Genomic DNA, 24,273 nt, shown 5'->3' on the forward strand with positions numbered 1-24,273 from the left:
ACACGCACATGATACGGGAATCCATTTTTCACAGACCAGAGAGCCAAACGCTCGATCGTGCATCTTCGGTTTTTTTTTGTTCATTGTAAATAAATATGGCGGTGTTGATAAAAGGATACTAATGGTCAATTAGGTTAGGTTAACTACATTATAAATACTTTAAAACATTGTGGACGGTTGATTTGGTTAGGATAGCTACATAAAAGATACGGAAAAAAAGCATGAACTACGGGAAACTTCGGGTTTTGGCTCTCTCGTCTGTGAAAAGAAGGCTTCCCGATACAGTCGAGTATATACAATGTATTAGTGTATATATGCGTGTACATGTACACAGGCCGCTGCGCGTCGCCAGTCTGGCGCAACACGTCACTAGCATGTCGGTGACGCGAACCGATAAGTTTTGCCCCTACCAAAAAATATATCAACGCGGCTAAAGAAGTTTTCACTTCAAAAATCGCAACTGTACAAAGTTTCACAAGTCTGGAATTTTTAGCAAAACGATTTCCGCGAAATGCGCATAATTGGACGTGTAAACTGAGCTGATATGTGTATCAGTCATGTCTAGAGACCACGTAAAATTTCGCGGATTCATTTCGCGGTAAGTTAGTCTCCAAACTCGTTCACATTCATTCCGAGTCAGTGATTGGACCACCGTTTACCTGAAGGACTCTACGCCAATGAAAAACCTTCAACAAAAGAAGTATCAAATCACAAGCATGCCCGGTAACACGTGTCACGAGTCATCATCCAATGAGCAGGTGCAAATTTGTCCTAGTGCATAGAGGATCGTGGAGTCTAACCTAGAGGTCATTGAAACCGCGAAATTGTCCAGTCTCTGGTCATGGCACGCAGTCGTCGTCAACAAGGGTGGTTGTCGCTGCTCCACAGCTGGTACGCTGCCACGTCCATGAAGACCACCAAGGCCCGCCAGGTGTTCCCGTGCTTCGACGAGCCCGCCCTCAAGGCCAGCTTCCAGATCTCCGTGGCGGCGCGCAGGAAGTACCACGTGTGGTCCAACATGCCGCTCAAGGACACCCAGGACATGTGAGCGCCTCTCGCACCGCTATGTAGCTAGGGGAAACTGGAGAGGAGGGGAATAGTTAGGTATGTAGTGGGGGAAACTGGAGAGGAGGGGAATAGTTAGGTATGTAGTGGGGGAAACTGGAGAGGAGGGGAATAGTTAGGTATGTAGTGGGGGAAACTGGAGAGGAGGGGAATAGTTAGGTATGTAGTGGGGGAAACTGGAGAGGTGGGAAATAGTTAGGTATGTAGTGGGGGAAACTGGAGAGGAGGGAAATAGTTAGGTATGTAGTGGGGTAACCGGATAAGGAGGAGACATCAGGTCCGTTCTGTTTTTTTGTAAAACATTAAATTATTATCTACAACATACATCTGAAATATATATTTTTTTTTTTCAAACGACTGATCATTTCTGCAAGGTGTGAAATAAACAGGGGATGAATGGCAAAAAAAATTCGTAACTCCTGTAGTAGGCACACTATAAAATCAGTTGAAATAGTTTGTAAACCTTAATAATATTTTCAAAACTTTAGTCTCAAATAATTTTTGGTACAATCAACCATTGCTACAAAGGGTAGATGAAGAAATAAGAAAATAAAATTTTCCTACCATGTACTCTATCGAATTAATGTTCATTTTTTGTTTTAAATTTTAAATATTGTTTAAAACTTTTGTATGAAGTAAATTTTATGTAACAATCATTACTGAAAGGGGTGGAAACAACAAGTGTAGAAAGAGAAATGTCATTAATTTTAAATATATATAATATCAAATCCATTATAATTTATCATAAAACTCCTACGCTTTATCTAAAATGTTTGGCTGAAACAATTTTTGATGAAACGAACTATTACCGTAAATATAGGGGTTGAAACTAAAAAATAGAAAAATCAAAAATTCCTTTGTATGAAGGTCGTTAGAATTTATATTAAACCATCTTAATATTTTCTTAATCCTTGGTTGTTTTTTTATACTACCACAAGGGATGACAATAAATATTTGATAGTAAAAATTTTTTTAACTTAATTGTAGGTGTAATATTAAATTCGTTCATAGCTATTTAATAGCGCCACAGACTCTGCAGCAATGCTAGGAGGAACGGGTTAGCAAAGAGCAATGTAAAAATTGAGCCAAAAAAAATTCAAGATATTTTCGCTGCATGGAATATGAGAAAATGTTTCATCAGTCGTTTTGGAATATTGGAAAACATATAGAATTTTACGTACATTGAGTTCTTGAAATGTTACAGAAGTAAGTTTCCAAAACATTTCCAAAAGATATAGAGTTCCGAAATCTACCTACTCCTGTAGACTGTGCCAAAAGGAATTTTTTTTTTTACTAATACGGGCTTTAATTGAGTGGTTTTCCAACATTCTTGACGACTTGACTGATGTTACAATATAACCATATTTCTAATAGCTGCAGCAATTACCTAAAATTCCTTCTTCGAATGATAGATAGCTGCCAGGTGTCTGGTACTTACGAACATCCTTCGAAGCAAGTGTTAGGAACTCATGTACCTAGAGTTCTTGGTAATTTTTGTCGTATAAAACACTGAAATTAAGTTGTTTTTTTTTCCTTCGTCTCAATGTCATAGTTATATGTTGCTTATTGTTGAGTTGAGTTCTACAGATTACTTCAACGAGTGATAATTGTGCAGTTATATCTTGAAATAATAAAAGGAGGCGGTCAGAAGGAAACGGGTATAAAGTAATGTAGAATAGTGTGGAGGCTTTCAGGTTTGTTTTCTCAAAAAAAAAACATTTTGCTAGGTAGTTTACAAAAACTTGCTTGGCTGCAGAAATCTTAGAGTACACATGCATTTTGTTGGGACGAAACGAATAACCTTTGCGTACAAACAGTTTTGCATTAACATTCAAATTAAAAAAATTGGTTGTCTGTAAAGTTGGTTTACGGACGATAGTTTAACGTGACAACGTCATAACAAAACATTGATGAAATGATTGCATACTTTTATGAATAAAATTGAATCATTTTTATTGAATTATCACTATTTTGTATGGATACAAAGAAGGAGTGAAATGAAATCTACAATTTAATTGATAAATTTACTTTTATTTGCACTCATTAATTCAAATATGTTTATTACTTTAACGAAGAGATTATTTTAACTATAACTTTTATACATGTTTGCTACTTAACTTCTTCCAATCTGTGTCATTCTGTTAAGGATAGGACGATGATAGGAAAAGTAGGAAACGAATGGGAGAGTTTCAAGTTTAATGTGCCTCGAAAAAGTCAAATCGATGGTTGTTCCAATCGAGTGGAGAGAGATAGATGCGGCGCAAGCGTACAATGAGCGTAACGGAACACAGCGTAACGTGACTATGTGCTTAACGGGACACTTTTTCGTGCGTGCAGCCGTCGTTCATCGATTTATTAGACGTTGTCACGTCAAAAAAAAGGAACATTTTTCTAGGTAGTTTACGAAAACTTGCTTGCCTGCAGATATCTTAGAGTACACATGCATCCTGTTGGAACTAAACAAATAGCCTTTGCCTACAAACAGTTTTGCATTAACATTTAACTTAAAATATATATCTATATTCTGTCCCTCACACCTTGATTCTGACCACCTCGTGATGTCGACGCGGCACGTAACAACTCTTCAGTCACGTGGTCACCCCCTCCACTGCGCGGCTCTGGATGTGGCGCGGGCGCGCTTCTCGGAGTGGAGCGCCTGTGGGGTAGTACACCCGCTGCACGAGGCCGTAGCACGGGTGGCAGTCACTTCAGGGGAACTGTCCTGTTCGTTGAGCAGGGCCCCCACATGGCCGGTGCTACCGTTGCTATGGCAACGGGGCCCATGGGTCTAGGGGGCCTACGAAGGAATAGAAAAAAAACTTAAAACAAAAAAAGTAGACAATTTTAAATAAATCATAGAAAACAATTAAACAGTAAGGCCTAAATTTAGTTACCGATGAAATATTACACCAGAGTAGTATTATTCGGAATATGCTGTGCGTACAGAACGTGTCTGAATCTACAATTGTGAGTAACAAAACCACCACCAATTGACGTGACACCATGTTGACAGTGCAGAACACTTACACTCATTTATTTGCCATTATTCAAAATAAATTAACGTTGATAATCGAAACACTGACTTAAAACTAATTTAATATATGTTTTAAAAATAATTGTGAAAAGGTTAAAAAAATATAACTAAAACAATGTACATAAAGGAAAAAAACATTTTTTTATCTCTGTTAGAAAAAAATGGGTGGCATGATGACTTCTAGCAACGGGGCCCACAGAATGGTGTTGGGGGCGTAGCTACCACAACAATATCTAACAATTCATTATAAAATTTTCACGCATCGTAGGCATGGTGTAATGAAACACCACTGTGTACGCTGAAATACGGCGTAGACTTGGGTCTTAACAAACGACTTCGACGCATGAGAGCGTTATTATAATTTTAATGCCTTTTTTGACGTGACAACGTCTAATAAATCGATGAACGCCGGCTGCACGCACGAAAAAGGATGACTCATTGTCCCGTTGCGCACATTGTCCCATTAAGCTAATTGTACTCTTGCGCCACATCTATCTCTCTTCCACTCGATTGGAACAACAATCGATTTAACTTTTTCGAGGGACATTAAACTTGAAACATTCCCATTCGTTTCATACTTTTCCTATTATCGTCCTATCCTTAACAGAATAGCACAGATTGGAAGAAGTTAAATAGCAAACATGTATAAAAATAATCTCTTCGTTAAAGTAATAAACATATTTGAATTAATGAGTGCAAATAAAAGTAAAATAATAAATTAAATTGTAGATTTCATTTCACTCCTTTGTATCCATACAAAATAGTGATAATTCAATAAAAATAATTCAATTTTATTCATAAATTATGCAATCATTTCATCAATGTTTTGTTATGACGTTGTCACGTTAAACCATCGTCCGTAAACCGACTTTACAGACAACCAATTTTTTTGTGTGGCACGAAGGCAGAGTAAGCTGAGAATGGTGGCGACGGGTGTGTAACTCTGTGACTTGCTGTTCCCAGGGAAGACAAACCTGGCTGGCTGTGGCACCACTTCCCCGCCACTCCCCTCATGTCCACTTTCTCTGTGGGCGTGTTCATCTCGGACTTCCACTACACGAGCAGCATGATACCAAATGGTCAGTATTGCACTGTAGAAGTACTACAAACTACACCACGCTGAGTATGTGTTCGGAAACCGACCCCTCCACCCAGGGCCGGATCTAGAGGTCTGGAGGCCTCGGGGCAACAGAGGAGCGGAGGCCCCCTGGCCCCAAATTATTTTACAAATAAAATGAACAATTTTTATTCAGTCGAGTTTTCCAATAAATAATTTATTGTGAAAATCAAGTAGATTCTTTTAGTATTTAAAAAAAATACATAAATATAATCGGAGACAAAAATTATATGAAATTAAATTTTAGTGTTAATGAATATTTATGTTAATATTTAACAATAATATAATCATGTATGTACAAAGTACTGTTGGTAAAGGTAAAACTGCGAAAAAAGAATATCAAAGGAAAATATGTTTACTAGTGTTTACTTGTCGGAATTTAAAAGATTTTTTTTTTCCGAAGTCTCTATTGTGGGGGCCCTCCGTTTGTGGTTCCACCTATTCATAACCCCTGTATGTTTATTCTTACACATCGAAAAATCTTCAGACACATGTCTGTGACACTGCAGAAACATTAAACTATTTTAGCATAACAATGTTGCATTTCTGAAATGTATCCGGAACATTAGTTATTTTTTAATTGGTCGTGACTACACAAACTGTGTTGTGTACACAGTGCAACTAATTTTGACGCATAGCATAAGGTTCTGGGAAGTCGTGGTTCAATTGTTTATGGAAGTGATAAATTCAAAAAATGCTGATAATCTTGTGTTATCCTCCTTTATTTCCATGGTGTTACTAATATCATTCTAATACGACAATTTGGCTCAAACTGGCAAGCCTTACAAAAATAATCTCAATAGTTATATATATTCATTGCTGAAACTGAATCCTGCATATGCCACAATGAATATTCATAATATTTACACCCATTATAATTATCCAATTTCAGGTTCTGCAATATTTATTCATGTGCAGTTTTGAGTTAATTTATTTACAAAAAAAAAAGAATGTTTGTTATACTCTCGCAAACACAATGTTACATTTTAAATATATAGTACTTAAATTTAATTATCTATTTAATTACAACTTTGACAAATGGAAATCTCCAAACGATCGACTGATCGGTGTAATTTCCTACCTTGTAAGAAATCTCCCACAGATATTCTGCAGGACTAAAAATCGAAACCTGCACATTGACTGCCTGTGGACTGAAGTAAACTCTTGCTAAGTGTTTGCTTTCAGTCATCATACTAAACATCCGCATAGACACTACTAAAAAATCTTCAAAAAATCTTCCGTGATTGCCTACCAGCGTTTTTTGACTAAAGATGCATTAAGAAAATGAGAGAAGAAATAGGAGGTGCATCAAATCTAACTCACATGTAGAGCAAGTTTGGGCTTCTGCCAAGATATACACAAATATGCTAGATTTTTTTCAGTACTGTTGTTGGTAGTTCTGAGGTCAATGAGAAATGCGTGTATTTTCAAGGGTTATTGTATATTTTTTGCTAGATTTTTTTTTAAAACTTGGTTTTCACCATGAAAATCATAGAGTTAAGTCATGTTTATCTAGTGTGAAATTTATATTGTTTTAAAGAGGTTAGTAAATCCCTAAACTCTGGGTACACGTACCCAAATTACTATGTCTGTACCCAGTACCGAAAATATCCGCTCGGGTAAGCAAATGTAAACGAATTTATGAAAAATAAAAAAAATTAAATAAAAGTCGAAAAATTATTCAACAATATTCACTTGGAATAGAAAACCAATTGGGGCAAAAAACAGTAACGCAATGGCAACCATTCCTGTATTTTTTAAAACAGCCTCGGCTACGCTATATCACTTAGGATATCTGGAGAACCACAGGATCATGATGCAGCTAGTAACAAGTAAACAGTATGGCGGTGACATCGGGGTCAGGGATAACTCTCACTGAAAACAGTCTCAGCCATACTAGTAAAGGAACACACATATTTACGTTGTAATAATATATTACAGGCAATAATTACTCACGGGCCTTAGCAGTAGAGTCAATATTGCATTGACTATAACATTTTAATTAATCACGCTATTATGATATTTGTGTTAAGATAGCACTATTTTCCTTATATTTTTTTTTGTATTTATCTACCTGAATGACACCCGAACTGAGAATCTCTTTAACCCAAAAGTACCTGAATGCAGAGGCAAGTGTGTACCCAAAAGTACCTGAATGTAGAAGCGAGTGTGTACCCAAAAGTACCTGAATGTAGAGGCGAGTGTGTACCCAAAAGTACTTGAATGTAGAGGCGAGTGTGTACCCAAAAGTACCTGAATGTAGAGGCGAGTGTGTACCCAAAAGTACCTGAATGTAGAGGCGAGTGTGTACCTAAAAGTACTTGAATGTAGAGGCGAGTGTGTATCCAAAAGTACCTGAATGTAGAGGCGAGTATGTACCCAAAAGTACCTGAATGTAGAGGCGAGTGTACCGAAAATGTGTGTATTATGGCTGGCACTACTTTGGGAGGGGGGGGGGGGGGGGCACAATCCAGCCTACAGGCCATCAAGTTCATTAGGGTGACAGGCACCTATGATGTTTCCCTACATAATTTTCTTGCCAACAGAAACATATGTCGAAGGAGATATAATAAATGTTATCACCATATATCTCGTGTTTAGTAGTTTATGGTTTATTTTGATGTTTTGACTTTCCTAACTTATCCCTATCGGAATGGATAGTCTGAGCAGCCCCCCCCCCCCTTTTCCCACACTCTCTTGGATTCACAACGGGTTAGTTTTGCACTGTGCTGGGAAACAAACTAATAGTTGTTCAAAAAATGGTGTGTGGCTGTGTCATGGACACGGCCGTGTGTTGTACGTGAATACGTGTACATAACAGGTAATATTTTCTATACAAAATAAAAAATACGCTATTTTTTATTTTAACACCATATACATTCACTGACACTATTTTGCACTAATGTTATACGTAGGCAATCGATAGATTTTGACGAGCGCTGACGATTGAAACTCAAACTTACGTCATAGCTTCTCCGAATCAAAAGTTATACTAAATGGAAATCTCGAAACACAGCAAAATGGCAGCGCTTCCCCCTCCACCGCGCGCGATGCGTCACAGTCCTCACTTGGCGTAACGAATTCTTTGATTCTTTAGCAATCCAGTGGTGTAATTAAATTTTGGATGTAGATGATAGATATGTAGCTGTAACACCAATCTGTATCCCTCGATTTTGTTATCATTCTTTTTTTTTTTTAATTGTCTCCCACTATGGAAGCAATTTTAAAGACGTATTCACGTCAAAAAAAATATGTTTTGAAAATCGAACAAATTGTTAACCACTATGGTTGACTTTTTCAGGCTACATACGACTGTCTTCTCGCCCAGAGCTACTCGAAAGTTTGGAGAAAATTAACAGACTTTCAGCTGTAGCTTTCAACTTCGCAGAAGAGTTTACGAACGTCTCCTACCCATTGGAGAAGCTAGACGTCGTAGTTCTGCCGGTCAACTCCAGCGACTTTCTGGCCAACAGCTGGGGCTTGATCATGATGAGGTGAGTCCTGGACCTGAAGACCTCACACGTGTGCCAAACTATCGGTGGGCCAAACTACTGCAGCCTTTACCTCTAGAGACAATAATTAGAACAGCTGAGTGGAAAAAGGATAACATAACATTCCACAAAATGGCGAAATGAACCTGAGATAGCCATTTTGTAGTATTTCTTATACTAAATCCATTTAGTGTAGGAAGGATAATGTTGCAGTGGTAGGCCATTGTTGAAAATGATGCTGAATATTTCATTGAGATGAAGGATAAATTCCCAGGAATTTTATCCTTCTTCCACCCAATATGAATGCTGTCAAAAATATTATATATGACTATTAATTCCCTCAAATGCGTGCAAAAATAAATTTATTATGTTTAGTGCATTAATATCTTGTATTTAATGCATTATTTCTTATGCTTTTGAGTTGCAAACATTATTTATTATTACTTTTTTGACTGTTATTTGATCAGTGGAAAAAGGATAACATTCCAGTACTTTCAATTATTCGTATTTCTTTACTTTGACTATGGACTGGGAAATTTTGTAATATTGATGTATACTACTACACCTACAGTTGCTCAATAGTGAAGTTTTTGATCCAAACTGTAGTTTTCGTACAAATCAGTTTTTCCTATTTTTCTCAAAACATGTATATATGGAATATTAACCTTTTTCCACTCAGCTGTTCATATTCTTTACAGCCGAAATACACGTAAACTACAGAATTCTATCCAAATAATTCAAATACGTAATAATTTATATGTAAGCAAGTGTTTGTGTCATGTTCGTATTATCTTAAAAATTCATCTCACAACTTTTAACTTCATAAATAATTCAGTCCAACAAGGTATATTTATAGTAAGTAAGATTTATTTATAGTAAACACATGTAGGAAGGTTCATTTGCATCAGATCCATTGGTATCTTTACATATTTTGGTTGGTGAAAAAATAATAACCGAGATGGAACTTGCCGCAGTTGAGTGGAACGACTTAGTCTGTTGTTGTCCCAAGACCTCTACGTGATGACGCGCAGGGACGGGCGGATAGAGCCAGCTTCAGGACTGTTGTTGAACGTTGGTGTGTTGTTGTAACAAGCGGGCCCCGATTCACAGACGTGTCAACCGGGCATTTTCCCTGAGCCCCGGGTCTCAAGGGGGGAGGGGGGAGAGGATATGATGTGCGAAAAAAAATTGGTTGTCTGTAAAGTCGGTGGACGATAGTTTAACGTGACAACGTCATAACAAAACATTGATGAAATGATTGCATACTTTTTTAATAAAATTGAATCATTTTTTTTAATTATCGCTATTTTTTATGGATACAAAGAAGGAGTGAAATGAAATCTTCAATTTATTTGATAAATTTACTTTTATTTGCACTCATTAATTCAAATATGTTTATTACTTTATCGAAGAGATTATTTTAACTATAACTTTTATACATGTTTGCTATTTAACTTCTTCCAATCTGTGTTATTATGTTAAGGATAGGACGATGATAGGAAAAGTAGGAAACGAATGGGAGTGTTTCAAGTTTAATGTGCCTCGAAAAAGTCAAATCGATGGTTGTTCCAATCGAGTGTAAGAGAGATAGATGCGTCGCAAGCGTACAATGTGCGTAACGGGACACAGCGTAACGGGACAATGTGCGTAACGAGACACTTTTTCGTGCGTGCAGCCGGCGTTCATCGATTTATTAGACGTTGTCACGTCAAAACCGTAGTATTTAGTTTCATGATGTGCTGTTTTAAAAAGCGATGATGAATAAGCTCGAACTTGTGAACTATTGTGATGCTTGTTGGGATTGTGGAAGGCAGCTTGGTTGGGGACTGAGCAGTGTACTGGGTCGCGGGGTGCTGTCACTACTTAGAAACACACAGCTTAGAAACACACAAGATATAATCTTCTAAGTTATGCCTGTTCTAAGTTGTGAGTTTCTAAGTTACGTGTTTATAAGTTATGACAGTTCTAAGTTGTGATAGTTCTAAGTTATGGCTTTCTACGTTACGACGTTTTTAAGTAGTGTGGTTTTGCGTTGCGTGTTTCTAAGTTACGTGTTTCTAAGTTACGACATTTCTAAGTTACGACATTTCTAAGTTACTACATTTCTAAGTTGTGTGTTTCTAAGTTATGTGTTTCTAAGTTGTGATTATTCTAAGCTGTGACAGTTCAAAGTTGTGTGTTTGTAAGTTGTAATAGTTCTAAAATATGACGTTCAAAGATAAGACGTTTCCAGGTTGTGTGTTTGTAAGTAGTTATGACAAGAGACACCTGTATTTCGCGATTTCATTTCATGTCAAGGTATTTCACAAAACACTGTAGCTTTTTCTAAGAGTCATGGCTAGAGTCCCGGAAATTTCGCGGATTCCTCTGGCCTCAGGATAGAATTCAAAGTTATAGGTGTGCTCGACCCATGTTTACTTTCCCATTGGTTTATTTCTTAGCGAGAACATTTTTATCCTTGTTATTTGGCACTACCTGATTCGCTTACTTCTCTCCTAGCTGGACATCGTTGGCTCACGGACGTAGAGGGGCGTGTCCAGATAAATGCGGTCCAATCATGGACACAGTGCGACAGTGTGGAGGTTTGCATTCTAGCTTGAGACTAAATTAATGCGCGAAAATTCCGTGGCTCTAGTCATGGCAAATTGTGAGGGTGCAGCAGTACGGTGACCACATTCTCATTGGCCCCGTCAAGAGCGGGACGACACCTCTCACCGACCACAGGAGAAAAGCTACAGTATTTTGTGAAATACCTCGAAACGAAATGTGTTCGCGAGATACAGGTGTCCCTGGTTGTGACCGGTCTGAGCCGTGTGTGTCCAGGGAGAGCGACCTGGAGGGCGCGATGCTGGGGCGGCTCGTGGCGCGCGCGGTGCTGACCCAGTGGGCGGGCCACCTCGCCTCGCCCTACTGGTGGAGCGCCGTCTCCCTCAGCTCTGCCCTGGTGGACCACCTCGCCGCGCAGGTCTGCCAGCCTCCACTCGCACTTCCCTGCACAGTCTGGCACAGTTCTCAGTTCGGAAACTCAACCACACGGATACGTAGGGACCGGAAAAATTCGCGGGTTTCAAAGACCTCCAGGATGAACTCCGTAGTTCTACGTACACTCGGTCAAATGTCACCCACTCATTGGCTGCTGTCTTGTGAGACGTCCCAACGTAGCAGCCTGCGATTATTATTAAGCTTCGGTCGGGCGTTTCTCGTTGGCCCACAGTCATCCAGGTGAGTTGTGAGCCAATAGCAGAGGCAGCACTGAGGTATAGGTAACTATTTGTATTTTAGCCCATCGCGACATGAATTCGCGAATTTTTCCGGTCCCTACAGATACGGTTACGTTAGGGGCAGGCGTTTTTCGCGAAAAGATCTAAACGCTTAATAGACTGAAAAAAAGTATACCCGAACCTGTGATTTCTTCCTTGTGATTGGCGGCCGTCTGCGAGAGACGTCGTTGCCTTATTTGGCCGAGCCTCCCAGGACGCGTTTACTTTCGCACTGAATCAGTGTGATGGGTGTTGTTACAATCGATATGTATCTGGGAGAAACTCACCCAATCACAAAACACAGACGATGCTACAGTGTTTTAACTTTCAGCTACTCTTGGAATCTTTTCGCGAAATGTACATGCCCCTACGCATACTTTACAAACAATAATTAGAGACCGGAAAATTTTGCGAATTCATTTCGCGACAGGCTAAAATACAAATAGTTATACCTCAGTGCTGCCTCTGCTATTGGCTCACAACTCACCTGGATGACTCTGGGCCAATGATAAACACCCGACCAAAGCTTTATAAGAATCACAATGCTGCTACGTTGGGACGTCTCGCAAGACAGCAGCCAATGAGTGGGTGACATTTTACCGAGTGTACGTAGAACTATGGAGTTCATCCTATACAGGCCATTGAACACGCGAATTTTTCCGGTCCCTAACAATAATTCATACTTTGTGGATCGTTCCTATTGTTCCTACCCAACTCTTAAATTTTAAGTGAGCCATTTTTACGTTGTAAAGAAAACCCGAATGTTGGTTATATTTAGTTCTTTTTTTTATGAAAAAGAAATTGTACAAAATGTAACCGTTTGTTTCTGTTGAAAGTAAAACTCTTTGCGAAATTTCCGGGTTTCACAAAAAAATAATAATAATAATAATTTCCGGTAAATTACTGGAAAATTTTTCCCGAAAATACTATTCCTGAAGAAACAGACACCTTTAGTCGTACGTAAATGCAAATGAGCAATGTAACAGTATAAAAATGTAGCTCTCAACCATAACAAAAATACCTATATTTGCAATTCACACATTTGAATTTTAAATAATCTTCGCCTTTTTTTATTATAAATTTATTTAGCAGTCAATTAGCCTTGTCCTGTCAGAGTGACGGTCCTTTGCCTGAACCTTGGCTGGACGACTTTTGCAGTTGTCCAGACTCATCGCTCACTTCCCCACCTACACACTTGAGTTTACCGCATTCAGTTCCCGGTAGGGCCAAACCAGAGTTCTCTCTATGCCCATAGTGCATGTGTGTAGATCCCGGGGGGGGGGGGGAGGGGGGTTTGGAGCCCCTGGAATTTATGTTTTATGGATAGAGACCGGAAAAAATTCGCGTATTCATTTCACGATATGCTAGAATCCAAACAACTGTACCTTTATATTGCTTCTGCGATTGGTAGAGACCTGCAAAATTCGCGGTTTCGATGTCCTTCAGGATAGACTGCTCATACCCCTGTACACTCGGGCAAATAACGCAAGTTCATTGGCTGCCGACTTGTAAGTCGTCTCAGCTGGTTTGTCTGTGATTCGATCCTTCTTTGGTTGAGGGTTTATAATTGGTTGAGATTCGTCCAGATGAACAGTAAGCCAATAGCAAAATTATCTAAGAGGTATATGTGTTTGAATTCTACCCTATCACCGAATGAATCCGCGAATTTTGCAGGTCTCTAGTGATTGGCATACAGTTTATCTAAAGGACTTTGAGCCAATGGAAAACCTTCAACCAAAATTAGTATCGAATTGCAAGCGTCCCAGTTGACAGGTGTCACGAGTCAGTAGCCAATGAGCAGGTGGCATTTGCCCGAGTGTGTAGGGGATTGTGGAGTCCATCCTAGGGGTCATCGAAAGCGCGAATTTTTCCGGTCTCTATTTATGGAAAATTTTCTGTACATTTTAAAGTTCTATGCTTAATGTACGCATTTAGGCCAAAATGTGTACGGCATACAACATACAAGCACGCCGTCCAGAGACGACTTGTATCGGTTGGAACCCACGCGCTAAACTCTTCGGGCCGCCTGCGAATTTCCGCCCCCCCCCCCCCTCCTGGCTAATCCAACATATTTGCGCCCATGTTCATGGGTGTTTTCTCGGGGTACTCTCAGCTGCCTCATCCTGTTCATTCCGCTGATGCTCCATCTTCATCAGCTCGCTTTTTTGTTGCCTCTAATGGCTTCGATGCCAACGAGAAGTTTAATATCCGATTCATTGACTTTTGTTCGCTTTCGATCGGCTGTACTCCGGCATGATAAACGTTGATACATTTTTTTGAAGTCGTTTATATGCATTCTGGCAATGTGTAAATTTGAAAACATCTATAGTCTCAGAGTGTTGAGAGTTTAATAAATTTGTTTACGCTCAACTGATACTAGACGTATGTGTGACTCACAACTTTCAAAATGACTACCAAAAAAATGTGCTGAGAGTATGCAGCGAGTGAACATCAACACCTTTGTACCTTTGTACCTTTATTTGCATAATGTATTTAAAATGCTCATCGACAGCTGGAAAACATGCAGACAGTCAAATAAACACATATACATACAGAAACATAAACACAAAGGACAATGCAGGCACTACAATCAGGCAGGCACCACGTATAAGCAGGCATTATCTACGTGCAAGGACTGCAATACAGAGGTTAGTCACTACAAGATGAAATACATCAATAAAAGTACACACAAATATATTTAAATAAAGGAGAACATGATAATGATAATGACATAAATACATAAACATAAATTATAAAATAACAATATTTATGGCACTAGACAAACAGGCTAGAATAACATAGTCAATAACAATTATGTTAAAGTTAGTAACGATCATAAAAATTAAATATTTTTTTTATTTTTTTTATTTATGTTTTCATACTTATTAATCATTAATTTAACACTTAGATTAAGTAATAATAATTGCATATTGTTATATTATCAAATATTTATAAAATAATGGTAGAATCAATTGTCTTAAATTCAGTCATAGAAGTACTGATTATAATTTGTTATAACTGGCTGATAAAAGTACATTTTTTCATAAACGAAGGGGAAATAGGTTGTTCGATGGCTATTAATAACATTTAAAATTGAAAATATTTATATCTAATATGTAGAGACCAGAAAAATTCGCGTATTAATTTCACGATATGATAGAATCCAAACAACTGCACCTTTATATTGCTTCTCTGATTGGCTCACAGTTTATATGAAGGGCTTTGAGCCAATGAAAAACCTCAACCAAAAAAGTATCGAATCGCAAGCATCCCAGTTGACAGGTGTCACGTGTCAATAGCCAATGAGCAGGTGGCATTTGCCTGAGTGTGTAGGGGGTTGTGGAGTCTATCCTAGAGGTCATCGAAAGCGCGAATTTTTCCAGTCTCTACTAATAGGTAGAGACCGGAAAAATTCGCGGATTCAATGACCTCTAGGATAGCCTCCATTATCCTCTGCACATCTAAAGTAAACACGCGTGTTCATTGGGTACTAAATTGTGAGGCGTCTCCACTGGGTAGCTTGTGATTCGACGCTTCTTTGGTCGATAGTCTCTCATTGGCCCAGAGAGCTCCAGTTAAACTGCGAGCCAATAGCAGAACCAGAAGAATTGTACACATGTTTGAATTTCAGCCTATCACGAAATGAATCCGCGAATTTTTCCGGTCTCTACTAATAGGTATGTACATGTTAACAGTTTCTAATGTGCTCAGCCTGTGAGTTCCAAAGAGGGTGGCTGCACCGTGTGACACAGCCCACACTGGAGCTGAGTGAGTGAGTGAGTGAGTGAGTGAGTGAGTGAGTGAGGTCTCTGTACGCCCGCAGCAGCAGAGCGCGACTGCTGAGAGTGACGGGTGTCCTCTGGACACGTCGCTCACAGACTCCGAGGCGCAGCATCAAGCAGCCACAGGCCACGAGTATGCTCACAGAGGTAAACATTTCAACAAGAACTGCTCGTGAAATCTTCCGACAAGTGCTCGACTGCTAGGTCCCCGTGTTTTTTGACGTGATAACGTCTTACAAATCGATGAACGCCGCGTCGGCTGCACGCACGAAAAAGCATGACTCATTGTCATGTTCCGCCTGAGCCAAACGTGCGAGAACCGGCTAACCACCGCCGTGCGAGAAAATCTTCTATAATATCAAACAGGTTAGGGCGGGATTTTTAAAAGCAGATATTTAAAAAAAATTGATATTACGTTATCACGTAAAATTATCGTCCGTAAACCGACTTTACAGACAACCCCCTTTTTTTAAAAAAAAAAAAAATGCTGTAAAATGGGGCCGGGGGACTCAGCAGTAAGTGGTGAGACTCTGAACTGGGATGACTCCAGCTTCATGCTGGAAGTTCCAAGTCGTAATATCATGTCTGTGTTGTCGTGTGTTCCCGTCTTTGATAGCCTGACTTCGAAATACAAAAACCTTAACTATAACGATTTAAGTTGTAGGGTCTTTCATAAAGAGAGAGTTAAAAAATATATGCCTGAAATTTTATTTTGAATGTATTTATTCCATTAAAATTTAGATTATTGAAGCCACTATAAATCTATGGAACCAGAAATTTGTACATATGTGAACCAGTGTAATATTTACAGTTTACATATCCAAAAGGATGAAAAGGATATTAGAATCGTAATGAGACATTTAGAAAATTAAATACATATTTGCAACAAAATAATAATATATATATATACAAAAGATAACAAGTTTCAGAATTTTTTTAACGTTTAGTTTGTACAATTTTTAAAAACTTATTTTTTATGATACATGCATCTGTTACAAAATGTTTGACATTAAAAAATGTATAAATTATGAAATAAAAGCAAGTATTATATGATTAATATACTATGCAAAGAAGCAGGAATTTTAGTACTGATATTGCCCCAGTACACAAGATAAACTGCATAAGGGAATTGAAGTCATTCTTTTCCGCCTTCATCATGTACAAATAACTACTTTACCAATTTAGTATCTACATCCAGTGGTATATTCCCAAAATACTGTTCCCCTTTCTGCAGTATACATATTCTTTAAATTCTTTCCAATTGTAGAATTCACGAGGTAAAGGTATATCTTTAATGTAAATTCATACTTGCCAATATTGTCCATTTCCATAATTTGATACGGTAAAGTATTGAAGGGTATTCGACCAACATGATGGCGCCCTGTTTCAAACTGAGAAGTGGAGTTTTGAGTGTGAATCAGTTTATTGCAACCTCGAGTGATATATTTGTGGATATCTTGGTTCATTTTGAATTTATTTTAGGGTCTATGGTAAAACCTTAATGTCCTGTAGGTGTATTCGTTTATAAAAGTGGGGATTCCTTTATGTTTAAATTTTTGTCTGCTGCTGGATAATTTTCTGTCTCTTGTTATTATTCAAAAACTTTTTTTTTTTTTTTTTTTTGTAATTTTAGTACGGTGTTCTTTTAGCATTTCCCCAAATAAAATATAGTATGACATAATGGAGTGTAAGTATGCATGATAAACTGTTTTTAAATTTTTTAAATAAACTAATTTCACAATATATTTTAAAACAAAAAAAAATTGAAACGAAATAAACATGTTCCATAAATTTTAATTGTTGATTAATATAGATCTCTAAGAATTTTTGAAGTAACTTTAGTTGTATGAATTGTTTAAAATGACATAACAGGTCATTTAATTAATTTCATACAGTTATAGCTGGAAAAAACTGTGATAGATGATTGAATTTCATATCTGTGTAGGAATTACTGTGTTTTAACAACTAGTACTTTAAAACTGCAAGGCTGCATTAAAGATGGCCAATTTCTTAAAACACATCAGTAGTATACGAATGTATGTCCTGCGGCAGGCTTTAAGGTTGTGCTGCTGTGTGTCCGATCCGCCATCTTGGATTGAGACGTCACGGCGGCCATCTTAAATGAGCGTAACGGGACACAGCATAACGGGACACAGCGTAACGGGACAAGTAGATCACGGCAGCCATCTTTGATCCGCCATCTTGGATCCGCCATTTTGGATGACGTCATTTTGTTTTCTAGAAAATTCCGGCATTGTGTTGTCCGCCATATTGGATGATGACATCACCGTTGCAATTATCGTTATGGTCGCCATCTTGAAATTTAGATGCCATCTTGGAAATCCGCAATTTTTATGTTAGAAAATCGAGATGAATTCCAAAATTCATCAAAAAATTAACTTATTCGAATTCTGATTGATTATATCGATCACCGTCCTCGGTTCTAACCCGGTGAGTGCAAAAAAAAACTAAAAATGGCGACAGGCTCCTTCCTCAATGGTGGATGCAGGCAGACTGACTCGTACCACTTTTTTTCAAAGCATATATATCGTCAGCTGGTATGACGACATGACCGCCATCTTGTCTTCGTCTGCTGGAGATCACGTTCTTGTTTTCGACCGCTAGAGTGTGCTGATACCATGTTAGTATAATTATCTGGTCACCACACCTTTGACCTTGACCTTGACCTTGAACTTTGACCTTGAACTTTGACCTTGACCTTGAAATTTGACGTTGTCCTTGTCGACCATCATGGATCCGACATTTTATGTTCAGTACATGCTACCAGGAGCTACCACCTGCCGGAGTACTCCATCTTGTGTGTGTACTTGTATTATGGAGTTCATTTCCATCTGGATAATTTTATTCTAACCCACTACAGTGCAGTAATCATTTATTACCGAGGTGCCCCCGCCATCTTGAAATTCGACCGCCATCTTGAAATCATGTAATAATGTAGCTAGAAAAGCGGGAAAAAATCCAAAATTCATTAAATAAATCACTCATTAACTTACATATTGATTCGATTCGCTCCAGTCCTTGGTTCGATCCCTGAATGATGCAAAACATTTAATTTTATATAAAAAATAATAATTTCAATAAACCATGTTCAAAATTCTTAAAGAGACTTTAAATCCTCTACTACCATCACCATATAAGACATCAAGACCACCATATTGGAAATTCGTAATTGTAATGCTAGAGATTGGGGAAAAAGTTCAAAATTCATTAAATAAATTTGTAATCTATATACTGATTGATTAGATCGACTAAGGTCCTTGGTTCGATCCCTGGCCGATACAAATCAACTTTAATTTTAAAAAAGTACCAGAAAAGTGTAAGGTTCGAGAAATAAAACACCTCAAAGTCTTTTACAAACATAATATTTATTACACAATTTATATCCTACTACAGAATCACTTGCGAAAGCCAGCAATCTTATAAACATTTAGCCCTGCATAGACGTGCAACGACTACTTCTTAGCTCCAAATGGCTCCAAATGCTCCAAACGGCCTTCAAATGGCTCCAACAGCTCCAACAACCTACAAATGCTTGACAGCTCCAAATGGCTCCAAATGCTTCAAAAGGCTCCAAATGCTCCAACAGCTCCAAAAAAAGGCTCCAAATGCTTGACAGCCTCCAAATGTTTAACACAGCTCCAAATGGCTCCAAATGCTCCAAATGGCTCCAACAGCTCCAAAAGGCTCCAAATGCTTCATAAGGCTCCAATTGTTCCAAGAGCTCCATCTTCAATTGGTTCCAACTGATTCCAATTACTTTTCTTATCGAACTTGGCATGATTACTAACATGTCTTTATTAGTATACATTTTGACTGGCAGTGGTAACGTATTTTGCACCTTTAAGTTATAAGTTTTATTTAGAAATCAGATTTCGATAAATGGTAGATACCATTTGGAAAGAAAATATATTAATTTATCTTCAAGTTTATACACATACATTTAATTTAAGCCATTATTGTATGTAGCCAGCTTCCCTCAGTTCTTTGCGTATGAAGGATATTTCTTTAATGTTCGAATAGTTTCCTGCACAAAGCGATCCATGTAGTAGTCGTAGCCTGTCAACCAATATGTTAGGATCTTCCCATGAGGTATAATCAAACTCTTCTGCTGCGTTCATCATCCTTGCATGTTTATAATAAATATTATTATCTCTGGTGTCTATCGTTTTAACACCAACCTCAAGGTCACTTCCGTCATCGTGCCAGTGATTATCACAAGCTTGATCAGGATAATTTATTTTATTACGACGTTTCCATCGTTTTGGTCTCAAACCACCATCACAGTCTTCGCTCTTGCACGCTTTTGGTGCTTCAGCACAGTACTCAATCATGTCAGCCTTAGATGTGTCAGCACAGTCTTCGTTCACGCCAGCTTCTGATGTGTCACTACAGTCTTCAATCATGTCAGCACCACAAACTTGATCAGGATAATTTATTTTATTACGTCGTTTCCATCGTTTTGGTCTCAGACCGCCATCACAGTCTTCGATCTTGCCTGCTTTAGGTGCTTCAGTACAGTACTCAATCATGTCAGCCTCAGATGTGTCACCACAATCTTCAATCATGCACGCTTCAGATGATTCATCAAAGTCTTCGACCTTGTAAGCTTCAGATGGTTCTCCATCTTTCTCATTTTCATGGAGACGACTAGATATTGGAGTAAATATATTTTCATTTCTAATGTGGTTACAACTTCCTTCGTTTGTTTTAAATTTTAAATTATTATCTTGATCTAGATCAGTAATTTTAGCATTAGCTTTTTCGCCTTCGTTCCTCTTCCGCGATGTTGTAGCCCAGTCTTCGTTATCTTTATTCATCTTAATTGTACAGGTCTTGTAATGTCTATCTAAGTAATATCTTCTACCAAAGGATTTCTGACACTGACTGCAATGAAATGGTTTTTGACAAGGACCCAAATTACACTCGCTTCTCTCATGTCGTTTAGCATTCTGTCTCAAGGTAAACACCTTGCTACAGTATCTACAGTGATGACGTTTCGATACAGCGTCAGATCCTAAATCGGAATTCATATTAGTTACCGAGACTAATGCCAGATGCAAACTAAGAGTTTTAAATTAGATATATTACTTAAATAGAATTTTTTAATTATTTCATCAGCGAGAATTAATTTATCTCATTCAAAGGTACTTGTTGCAAGTAGTTCTGCTTTTCAACAACAGATGTCGCCACATGTTACTTGCAGGTAAATAATATTTAATTCGTTTATGCGGGATGCGGGATGCTCACTAACGATCGCAATAGAACGATGGCTTCGCTAGACTCCAAGGAGAAGGAAGTTCGTCCATCCTGTTAGTGCTTCTTAGATTTCTCAGAGATTATTTGACTGAGTAATGATATATTTTTTTTAAATTTCCACCTGATAAAAATATTACAAGTGATGATTAAGTAGCAGAAGTTCACTAATTATATGCAACCTTGAATAAAAAATGACATGCTTCATTAAGTAAAAAAATCCTTCATGCAGAGATATTTCCTCATCAGTAACCAGAAGCACTAGGAGAAAACCATCAGATGTCTAGTCAGGAATAATCAGAAGCACCCAGTGAAAACCATCAAAATATTGTCAAGAATAATCAAGAGCACACGGAGAAATCCACCATAATACTGTCAAGAATAAACGGGAGCACACGGAGAAAACCGCCATAATATTGACAAGAATAATCGGAAGCACACGGAGAAAACCGCCACAAGTTTTCTTTGATATAAAATTTCACGAAAAAATAATAATAATAAATAAAAATAAATTAATAAAAAATTTAAAAAAATAAAATAAAAAATACATACAATTCTGGCTTGTACTAGAACTATATCTTTGCTCAACAATAAAAAGTTCACAAGCTAGCAGAATCTGTTTATGTATGCTGTGTGTCCGATCCGCCATCTTGGATTGAGACGTCACGGCGGCCATCTTGGATGAGCGTAATGGGACACAGCATAACGGGACACAGCGTAACGGGACACAGCGTAACGGGACAAGTAGATCACGGCAGCCATCTTTGATCCGCCATATTGGATCCGCCATTTTGGATGACGTCATTTTGTTTTCTAGAAAATTCCGGCATTGTGTTGTCCGCCATATTGGATGATGACATCACCGTTGCAATTATCGTTATGGTCGCCATCTTGAAATTTAGATGCCATCTTGGAGCATTTGGAGCCATTTGGAGCATTTGGAGCTGTCAATCATTTGGAGGCCGTTTGGAGCATTTGGAGCCTTTTAAAGCATTTGGAGCCTTTTGGAGACATTTGGAGCATTTGGAGCCGTTTGGAGCATTTTGAGCCATTTGGAGACATTTGGAGCATTTGGAGCCGTTTGGAGCATTTGGAGCCATTTGGAGACATTAGGAGCATTTGGAGCCATTTGGAGCATTTGGAGCCATTTGGAGCTGTGTTAAGCATTTGGAGGCTGTCAAGCATTTGGAGCCTTTTTTTGGAGCTGTTGGAGCATTTGGAGCCTTTTGAAGCATTTGGAGCCATTTGGAGCTGTCAAGCATTTGTAGGTTGTTGGAGCTGTTGGAGCCATTTGAAGGCCGTTTGGAGCATTTGGAGCCATTTGGAGCTAAGAAGTAGTCGTTGCACGTCTATGCAGGGCTAAATGTTTATAAGATTGCTGGCTTTCGCAAGTGATTCTGTAGTAGGATATAAATTGTGTAATAAATATTATGTTTGTAAAAGACTTTGAGGTGTTTTATTTCTCGAACCTTACACTTTTCTGGTACTTTTTTAAAATTAAAGTTGATTTGTATCGGCCAGGGATCGAACCAAGGACCTTAGTCGATCTAATCAATCAGTATATAGATTACAAATTTATTTAATGAATTTTGAACTTTTTCCCCAATCTCTAGCATTACAATTACGAATTTCCAATATGGTGGTCTTGATGTCTTATATGGTGATGGTAGTAGAGGATTTAAAGTCTCTTTAAGAATTTTGAACATGGTTTATTGAAATTATTATTTTTTATATAAAATTAAATGTTTTGCATCATTCAGGGATCGAACCAAGGACTGGAGCGAATCGAATCAATATGTAAGTTAATGAGTGATTTATTTAATGAATTTTGGATTTTTTCCCGCTTTTCTAGCTACATTATTACATGATTTCAAGATGGCGGTCGAATTTCAAGATGGCGGGGGCACCTCGGTAATAAATGATTACTGCACTGTAGTGGGTTAGAATAAAATTATCCAGATGGAAATGAACTCCATAATACAAGTACACACACAAGATGGAGTACTCCGGCAGGTGGTAGCTCCTGGTAGCATGTACTGAACATAAAATGTCGGATAAATGATGGTCGACAAGGACAAAGTCAAATTTCAAGGTCAAGGTCAAATTTCAAGGTCAAGGTCAAAGTTCAAGGTCAAGGTCAAAGGTGTGGTGACCAGATAATTATACTAACATGGTATCAGCACACTCTAGCGGTCGAAAACAAGATGGTGATCTCCAGCAGACGAAGACAAGATGGCGGTCATGTCGTCATACCAGCTGACGATATATATGCTTTGAAAAAAAGTGGTACGAGTCAGTCTGCCTGCATCCACCATTGAGGAAGGAGCCTGTCGCCATTTTTAGTTTTTTTTTGCACTCACCGGGTTAGAACCGAGGACGGTGATCGATATAATCAATCAGAATTCGAATAAGTTAATTTTTTGATGAATTTTGGAATTCATCTCGATTTTCTAACATAAAAATTGCGGATTTCCAAGATGGCATCTAAATTTCAAGATGGCGACATTAACGATAATTGCAACGGTGATGTCATCATCCAATATGCAAAATGACGTCATCCAAAATGGCGGATCCAAGATGGCGGATCAAAGATAGCTGCCTTGATCTAATTGTCCCGTTACGCTGTGTCCCATTACGCTGTGTCCCGTTATGCTGTGTCCTGTTACGCTAATCCAAGATGGCCGCCGTGACGTCTCAATCCAAGATGGCGGATCGGACACACAGCAGCACAGCCTTAAAGCCTGCCGCAGGACATACATTCGTATACTACTCACATCTTCAGATGTGTTTCATATCCTTAAACAAATGAGATCCTCGTCGTATAGCTTTAATTTGCATGTAGCTTAGCTTATATGTTGCTAGCATACAATAAATATTTTAAAATTTGGCATCTAAGTTAATAAGCAGAAAGTTAGAAAGCTTCTATTGTTTCAATTACTTAATTTTTGAAAAATTTCAACTGACGAGCAACGTTTAGTTTCTATATGTATATATTTCTGATTGTAAATTTGGCAAATTTTGGATATCTTCTTTTATTTTCAGTTTTTCAGTTACTGCGTCTGCTGAATTACTCGTTGACTGGAGATGTGTTCCGGCAGGGAATATCCAGTTTCCTGGAAGACAGGTAAAGCATGCAAGTTCGTGAAACTGATGTTTGCTTACAAATGGCTGATGGACAGTTTCACCATAAAGTTCAGTCACGATGGTTCAGAACATGATTTTATCTTGGTGCAACCTTTTTTTTTCTGTT

General features: G+C 38.2%; 1 protein-coding gene across 1 annotated transcript in view; it reads left to right on the forward strand.

Moving 5' to 3' along the window:
- The window catches only part of LOC134528507 (aminopeptidase N-like), a 44,084-nt gene that overhangs the window by 3,175 nt on the left and 16,636 nt on the right, over positions 1–24,273 (forward strand). Inside the window, exons 4-9 of the mRNA XM_063362185.1 lie at positions 889–1,044; positions 5,063–5,178; positions 8,518–8,710; positions 11,531–11,672; positions 15,791–15,896; positions 24,066–24,147. Coding sequence (XP_063218255.1) covers positions 889–1,044; positions 5,063–5,178; positions 8,518–8,710; positions 11,531–11,672; positions 15,791–15,896; positions 24,066–24,147 — 795 coding nt within the window. The remainder of the gene's footprint in view (positions 1–888; positions 1,045–5,062; positions 5,179–8,517; positions 8,711–11,530; positions 11,673–15,790; positions 15,897–24,065; positions 24,148–24,273) is intronic.

The sequence above is a fragment of the Bacillus rossius genome, chromosome 1 (assembly GCF_032445375.1).
Source record: "Bacillus rossius redtenbacheri isolate Brsri chromosome 1, Brsri_v3, whole genome shotgun sequence".
Lineage (NCBI taxonomy): Eukaryota > Metazoa > Arthropoda > Insecta > Phasmatodea > Bacillidae > Bacillus > Bacillus rossius.